The sequence below is a fragment of the Oreochromis aureus genome, linkage group 3, assembly GCF_013358895.1.
Source record: "Oreochromis aureus strain Israel breed Guangdong linkage group 3, ZZ_aureus, whole genome shotgun sequence".
Taxonomy (NCBI): Eukaryota; Metazoa; Chordata; class Actinopteri; order Cichliformes; family Cichlidae; genus Oreochromis; species Oreochromis aureus.
Genome location: NC_052944.1, coordinates 87,165,108 through 87,173,524, shown reverse-complemented (window position 1 = coordinate 87,173,524; position 8,417 = coordinate 87,165,108). Strand labels below are relative to the sequence as shown.

Sequence of the window (8,417 nt, the reverse complement as noted above, 5' to 3'; positions counted from 1 at the left end):
TCAAATTAATTAAACTGTGCTTCAGAGAATAAAGAGGAGGACTTAAAGGGTAAATTCCATCTAGAGCTGTTGTTTGTGTCAGACAGAGTTTGATATTGGTGTTGGTCTGATGGTCTGAAAGTAGCTGCTGTTACAGTAACTCAGGGGTGGGCAACTCCAGGCCTCAAGGGCTGATGTCTTAGAGGTTTTACATGTGTTCTTCATCTAACACAGTTGATTTAAATGGCTAAATTACCCCCTCAACATGTCTTGAAGTTCTCCAGAGGTCTGGTAATGAACTAAACATTTTATTCAAGTGTGTGGACCGAAGGTGAGCTCTAAAACCTGGAGTATACCGGCCCTTGAGACCTGGAGTGAGAGGAGCCAAAAACATACGTTTACAAAATGCCAACCTTGACACAACCTGTGTTAGTGTGACTGCATTACACTCCCACTGCTGGGGAACCAAAACAAATAACCAAAACAAAGTCTGCAATAAAAGCTGACAAACAGCTGCACGACTGAGTCACACATTAATTCCTGAGGTTCAGAAAAGGTTTCTGACCTGCAATAAACGTCTGTGCTCTGCTTTCACACTCACACATTTATAAGAGGAAGTTGAATGAGGCTCCGCCCCCGATCACTCAAATGCAACAAACCAGGAAACAGGATGTTCTTCTTCCGCTGTAAAGAGAGATGCACAGACGATCAGACTGAGTTCAGACCAAACTAGCAGCTTCCTCTGAGTGAGTCCAGCTACAGGAGAGAAAAGTGGAAAACTCCAAAACTGCTGCTTCAAGCTGCTGACGCTCCACACACTGAATGTGAGTTTGAGCAAAAACACGACTCAAAGGAAGTTTCAGTGAAGGTCGTAGAGGAGGGAGGGGAGCCAGGACTGACTGTACTTCCTGTCTGCTGTTTTCAGCTTCACTCACAGACTCAATGGCTTCCAGATCAGAGGAGGACCTCAGCTGTCCGGTCTGTCAGGAGGTCTTCAGAGATCCTGTTATTCTGTCATGTAGCCACAGCTTCTGTAAAGACTGTCTGAAGAGATGGTGGAGAGAGAGACCAACACACGAGTGTCCAGTTTGTAAGAGAAGATCTTCAAGGGATGATCCACCTTTAAGTCTGGCTTTAAAGAACCTGTGTGAGTCGTTCTTACAGGAGAGAGATCAGAGAGCTTCAGAGGCTCTCTGCAGTCTGCACTCTGAGAAACTCAAACTCTTCTGTCTGGACCATCAGCAGCCAGTGTGTGTCGTCTGCAGAGACTCAGAAAATCACACCAATCACAGATTCAGACCCATCGATGAAGCTGCACGACAACACAAGAAGGAACTTCAGGAAACTGTCATGGCCTTAAAGAAGAAGTTAAATTTTTGCAAAAGAGTTCAAGTGAAGTTTGATCAAACAGCAGAACACATTAAGGTCCAGGCCCGACACACAGAGAGGCAGATTAAGGAGCAGTTTAAGAAGCTTCACCAGTTTCTAGCAGAGGAAGAGGAGGCCAGGCTGGCTTCACTGAGGGAGGAAGAGGAGCAGAAGAGTGGGATGATGAAGGAGAAGATGGAGGCTCTGAGCAGAGAGATAGCAGCTCTTTCAGACACAGTCAGAGCCACAGAGGAGGAGCTGAGAGCTGAAGACGTCTCATTCCTGCACAACTACAAGGCTGCAGTGGAAAGAGTCCAGCGCTGCCCCCTGCTGGATGATCCACAGCTGCCCTCAGGAGCTCTGATAGACCAGGCCAAACACCTAGGCAACCTGACCTTCAACATCTGGAACATAATGAAGGACATGGTCTCCTACACTCCTCTCATTCTGGACCCAAACACTGCTCATCCAAAACTCATCCTGTCTGAAGATCTGACCAGTGTGAGATATGGAGGAGAGAAGCAGCAGCTTCCTGATAATCCGGAGAGGTTTGAGTGTTCCTATGCTGTCCTGGGCTCTGAGTGCTTTAACTCAGGGACTCACAGCTGGGATGTCGATGTTAAAGACAGTACACGGTGGTTACTAGGTGTTTTAGCAGAGTCTGTGCAGAGAAAGGGAGACATATGGACTGGATTTTGGGGGATAGGGTTGTATAAAGATAAATACTCAGCACTCTCACCATCAGCTCCTCTCACTGCTCTCTCAGTAGAGAAGAAGCTCCAGATGATCAGAGTGAATCTGGACTGGAACAGAGGAAAGCTGTCGTTCTCTGATCCTGATACTAACACACACATACACACCTTCACACACACTTTCACTCACAGGATGTTTCCATTTATTAACACTGATGATAAACTGAAGGTGGGTCCGTGGAAGGTGTCAGTGTCAGTGGAGCAGATGAGTTGAGGATGATGATATTTCTAATGTTGTTTCCTGTCAGTGAATTGAAGCTGTTAAACTGCAGCTGTCCTCCTGCTGCCTCGTTGTTCCAAAGCTCTTTGTTTCTCTTTTAGTTCTCACTGTTTCTTTCTGTTTCTGCTGTCCACCTTTTCACATGGAAAATCATTTCACTGTTTCTCACTGAATGACCCCCAAAACTAGATTTGAAATTCTATCAAGTTTCTCATCATTACAAGTGATTCATGTTTCTATTTGATGTGTGTAAATGGAGATGATTTAGTTTGCTGGGATATGGACTGACATGTGTTGAATGGGAGGAGCAGTTTGTTGTTGTCTTCTTGTCTGTTTATGACAACAATAAATATATTGTTGAAACAATGATTCATGTTTAACTCCATATATGAAATGTTTCTGATATTTGAATTCTGTTTGATTAATTGTAATACATTATTAAGTGTATTAATAGAACTAAATAAGATCAGAGTTAAAAGGCTGGAGTATTATGTATGTGCTTCACTGTCAGTATCTTCAGGGGGATTCAAAGTCTTGAGATAAACTAGCGTATAGAAAAATATTTGAGCTTTATTTTGTATCAAAGTAGAACATTTCATTCAGTGTTGGGTTTGAAAAAGTATAAATTGCTCATAAAATAAATAAAGTTGTTTTATTGTTTTAATATATCCCCGATGCAAATGTGCTCCTAAATGGGTTGGCGCTCTGTGTTTTGAGGGTCAAGAGCTTCATTCAGTGTTATTGTCTGGATTTGAAATATTGCAGGTACACAGAGTGCAGAGGGTTTCGCAGCATGCTTACATATACACCTGAGATGGCTTTTTATAAGTCCCTGGGTCACAGAGTCCAAACAGGATGTCCTGAACTGGGCCTTAGAATCAACTGAAGGATAACATTTGATAATCAAGGCTACGCAGGGTGTGTTTTTTTGTGTCCATGTCTCTCTTATTTCAGGAAAAGGAACAGGAGGTCGAGGGACAGAGTGGACTTGGATTGAACAGATAAGATTTGCTGTGGACTGCCACAAAGGTGTTGGGAGAAGATATCCATAATAATCTTTTGTTATTGTCACAGTACATAAACTGTACAGCCTTATGAGGGTCATCTTTTCTGTGAAGCAGTTTCCTGGTTCACACAAAAGTCCAGTGCTGTAAAACTTCTAATTTCAACTACAAAAGCAAATTAAATCTTTTTAAACAACAAACATTTCTTTCTAGAATTTCTGACCCTTTTTTTACCTGGTGCAATTCCTACTACTAGATTTACTAACCCTGTGCAAATTTGAGTAAATTCCCTGAACCTAACATCTCCTAGCACCCTGCTGAGATTTTCACAGGCCTTCAGCTCCATTGTTCTCCTGCTTTTGTTGTGCAAACACACCCTCCCCCAAACCCCAAACAGGAGAGATTCAGAAGGTCTTTCCTTTCAATTGCTTCAAAACTGTATAAAAAGTACCTGCAGCCTACAATACACCATGGTAGTTTCTATGTGCAATATTTCTCATATGCAATATTTTTATATACTACATAATAATAATACTTATATACTTCTCTCTACCTTAAATGTGCGCATGCGCCAACCAGTGTGCAGCCTGTTACAGTTGCTCCTGCTTTTTCTCGTTCGTTTAGCTTTTTTTCTTACGTATTTTTTTTTCTTACTTTTACTTTCATCGGTTTATTATCTTTCATTCAATCATGTGGATTGAGAGAGTTTTTGTTCTTCTGGTGGCCGGGAACTATTACTTTTATCAAGGAACGGGACCGCGGCACCCAAGTGCCTTTATTGTGATCTCGGGTGACTTCAACCATGTATCACCGGACAATACACTACCAACATTCAGACAATATGTGGACTGTCCCACCAGGGGAGAGAAAATTTTAGACCTACTGTATGCTAATATCAAGGATGCATACAGCTCCTCCTCCCTCCCCCCACTTGGAAGGTCAGATCATAACCTGATTTACCTCACCCCACGCTATGTGCCAATTCTGAGGAGGGAACCTGTGACCACGAGGAGCATTAGGAGATGGTCAGAGGAGGCCTTAGTGGAACTACAGGGCTGTTTCGAGGTGACTGACTGGGAAACACTCTGTGAGCCTCACGCCGAGGACATCAATGGGCTTACTGAGTGTATCACAGACTACATAACTTTATGCACCGACTCCATTGTACCAGCTCAGACTGTTCATTGTTACCCAAATAACAAGCCGTGGGTGACTAAGGACATGAAAGCTCTCCTCAACGACAAGAAGGGGGCTTTCAGAGGGGGCAATAAAGAGAAGGTGAGGAAGGTCCAGGTGTTACTAAAGGACAAGATCAGAGAGGCTAAGGACAATTACAGGAGGAAGCTGGAGTGGAAACTCCAGCAGAACAGCATGAGAGAGGTGTGGAGGGACATGAAGACCATCACTGGATTCAGGCCAACCAACAGCAGGGAGCTGATGGAGGTGAGAATAGAGCTAACGAGTTGAATCTGTTTTTCAATAGATTCGACACTACAGTGTCTGCTCACACCCCCAAAACCTTACCTGTAGTCAGCCTTGAATCCAGAGCCACACCACTGTGCCAGCCTCTCTCTTCACATAGCACTGTTGCCTCCCACCCATCACCTTCACTCAATAGGGCTTTGGAGTTGACGTCATGCCGCAGTGCATTGTGGGATCGCGGTGCCATGTCAGAAGCCCACAAATCAAAACAAACACACTGTGTTGATAGCAGGACTGCCAGAACCATGCTTAAAATCAGCGCAAAAGACAAAGGGCTGTATCGCGAACGATTGCGCCCAGACGCCAAGAGACGGTACATGGAAAAAATAGCGTGCATCGGTAATGTGGACCCGTATGAAAAAAGGCAGTGGAGTGGAAACCCAGACGGCCTACCGCCGTCGTCCTATCCCGATATCTTCGCGTACCTTGTCTGTGGAGTCAGCGCATACACGGCGAATCATTTTCGGAATGATAAATTCCTGGAGGCGCACATCTAATTCACAAACGGTTGGGTACAAGATTTGGCCATTTTTAAGCCTCCAATTGGTGAGTACATATACCATATGACCAAGATACAACCAGAGGTTGCCAGCTGTGCGTTGCCATGTAAATAGTTTGCATTTCATGTGTATGTACGTGCTAAGTACATGTGAACAGATCTTGAATAAAAAAAATAAACACTTTTCTTTTCTGTTTCATATTTCATATGCTGGTTTGCCTGCAACGTGGTTCTGCAGCATCACACATTAGGATGTTTTATCTAATTATCTATGACCTCAGCGCATTCAAAATAACACTAAAAGCCTATTAAGAGAGATATGAATTTATTTAGAACTCACCGGAAAGAAAATGCTGCGAGCAAACCAACAAAAAATTGGGGATGGCAGAGAACTCGATATCCGCTCGTCTGACCGCTGCAATCCAAGCCTGACGTCTTCGTTTAGTAATATCGGATACATGAGATCCCTCCCGTTGCCTCCAGGAGGGGAAATGATGAAAAGAGAGCCCATTTTCCAGCTTCTTGCCTTCCCTATCGTGTGATCTAACGTCGCAACACAGCACGTACGAACCATAGCTGACGCTTCCGTGTGCTTTGTTTGGCCTACTGTAATGGCGGGAGGGGGCGTGGCCCCGCTCCTGTGACATCACGCTCCAAAGCCCTATACCAGGTTCAGAAGTAAATGAGGAGACTCCACTCAAGCAAGTCTGCTGGACCAGACGGAGTGAGTCCCCGTGTCCTAGAGGCCTGTGCCCCCCAGCTGTGTGGAGTCTTTCATAAACTGTTCATGCTGAGTTTGAGTCTGCAGAGGGTCCCAGTACTGTGGAAGACATCATGCCTCGTCCCTATACCAAAGACGCCACGTCCCAGTGGCCCCCAGGATTACAGGTCCGTGGCACTGACCTCCCACATCATGAAGACCCTGGAAAGGCTCATCCTGGACCAGCTGGGACCCATTGTCAGACCACATCTGGATCCCCTTCAATTCGCTTATCAGCCTTGTCTCAGAACAGAGGACGCCATCATCTATCTGCTCAATTGTGTCTACACCCATCTGGACCAGCTGGCGAGCACTGTGAGGGTCATGTTTTTTGACTTTTCCAGTGCTTTCAACACCATCAGGCTGACCCTCCTTGGTGATAAGTTAACAGCGATGCAGGTGGATGCTTCTCTGGTGTCCTGGATTGTTGATTACCTGACAGGAAGACCACAATATGTACGTCTCCCACAGTGTGTGTCTGACAAGGTAATCAGCAACACAGGGGCACCACAGGGGACTGTCCTCTCCCCCTTCCTCTTCACCCTCTACACCACAGACTTCAGCCACTGCACAGAGATCTGCCATCTTCAGAAATTATCTGATGACTCTGCCGTGGTTGGATGCATCAGCAGGGATAATGAGACAGAGTACCAGTAGCAGTAGCAGAATCATCTGCAGCTCAAAGTGGCGAAGACCAAGGAAATGATAGTGGACTTCAGGAAGATCAGGAAACACTTGACCCCTGTTTCAATCCAGGGGGTCAATGTGGACATTGTGGATTACTATAAATACCTCGGAGTACACATTGACAATAAACTGGACTGGGCTAAAAACACCACAGCACTTTACAGAAAGGGCCAGAGTCGTCTCTGTTTTTTGAGGCAACTGAAGTCCTTCAACATCTGCCAGAAAATGCTCAGGATTTTCTATGAGTGTGTTGTGGCCAGTGTGATCCTCTATGCTGTTGCATGCTGGGGGAGCAGGCTGAGGGTCGCAGATGCCAACAGACTCGATAAACTGATCCGTAAGGCCAGTAATGTTGTGGGGATGGAGCTGGACTCCCTCAAGGTGGTGTCGAAAAGACGGATGTTGTCCAAGATAAAGACAATGTTGGATAACACCTCCCACCCACTCCATGACATGCTGGTCAGTCACAGGAGCAGGTTCAGTGAGAGACTGAGAGTACCGAAAAGCACCACCGAATGACACAGGAAATCATTCCTGCCTGTGGCCATCTCCCTGTACAACTCCTCCACTTAACACACGGTTTACTGCAATAGCTACAACTTTTTGCACATGTTCTTCCTTTTTCAGCTATTTATTAATAAGTTACTTTTATGTATATATACATATGCATGAATATATTGTGCTATTCTTACATACTGTATTGTCTGTCTTTGTTACTGTTTATTTATACTGGAGCACTGTAACCAAAAATAATTTCCCCGAGGGATCAATAAAGTATTCTGATTCTGATTCTTCTTGTCAATCCCTGTCACTACATTGCATGCCTGTCCATAAAGATATATACACAGTGTTGTACATATAATTATATATCCACTTTGTACATAATATACATACAGTCTACAGGGTGGGCCATTTATATGGATACACCGTAATAAAATAAGAATGGTTGGTGATATCAAAGTCCTGTTTGTGGCACATTAGTATATGTGAGGGGGCAAACTCCTCAAGATGGGTGGTGACCATGGTGGCCATTTAGAAGTCAGCCATCTTGGATACAACTTGCGCTTTTTTCAATAGGAAGAGGGCCATGTGACACATCAAACTTATTGGTAATGTCACAAGAAAAACAATGGTGTGCTTGGTTTCAACGTAACTGAGCTGGCAGCAATCGCTTCAGAGTGTCGGGTCAGAACACTTGTAAATGTTCGTATGCAAGAGGAACAAACAGGCCAGAGTCCAGGAATAAAGTTGTCATTCTTTATAGTTCAAGAATGGGCCCACAGGTGAGCGAGAGTGTGGGGTGTGAGTGTGTGTGGTTTGGTCTTATAAACGCACACACTGTCTCTTCTGCCCTCAGCTGAATGTCTCTATCCGACTTATGCAGAGGGCTAAACATGAAATGGCTTCAGTAAACACTCAGGAGACCGTGTTGCATTCTTCAGAGCTTTTCTGATCCTTCTTTTTCCTTCTGTAAAACTGTAACAACAGAAACAGAATACAGTGTATTCACTTTCCATACGAATACACAAAGATTACATTAAATATTGTTGCCTTATGTAAACAGTCACTACACCGTATGGACACTACACTCGCGTAGCATGTCAAGAAATACAGCTAACACCACACGCTGGTATGTTTCATGCTAGCAGGCTAAACAAAGGACTAA

The 8,417-nt window shown here is 44.4% G+C and overlaps 1 protein-coding gene across 1 annotated transcript; it reads left to right on the top strand.

Moving 5' to 3' along the window:
- The first annotated feature begins 654 nt into the window (after positions 1–654).
- LOC120437793 (nuclear factor 7, ovary-like) lies at positions 655–2,685 on the top strand. Its single transcript, XM_039608343.1, has 2 exons — positions 655–803; positions 905–2,685. The coding sequence occupies exon 2, from the start codon at positions 922–924 to the stop codon at positions 2,311–2,313; it is 1,392 nt and encodes a 463-aa protein (XP_039464277.1). The 5' UTR covers positions 655–803; positions 905–921; the 3' UTR covers positions 2,314–2,685.
- Positions 2,686–8,417: the final 5,732 nt, after the last annotated feature.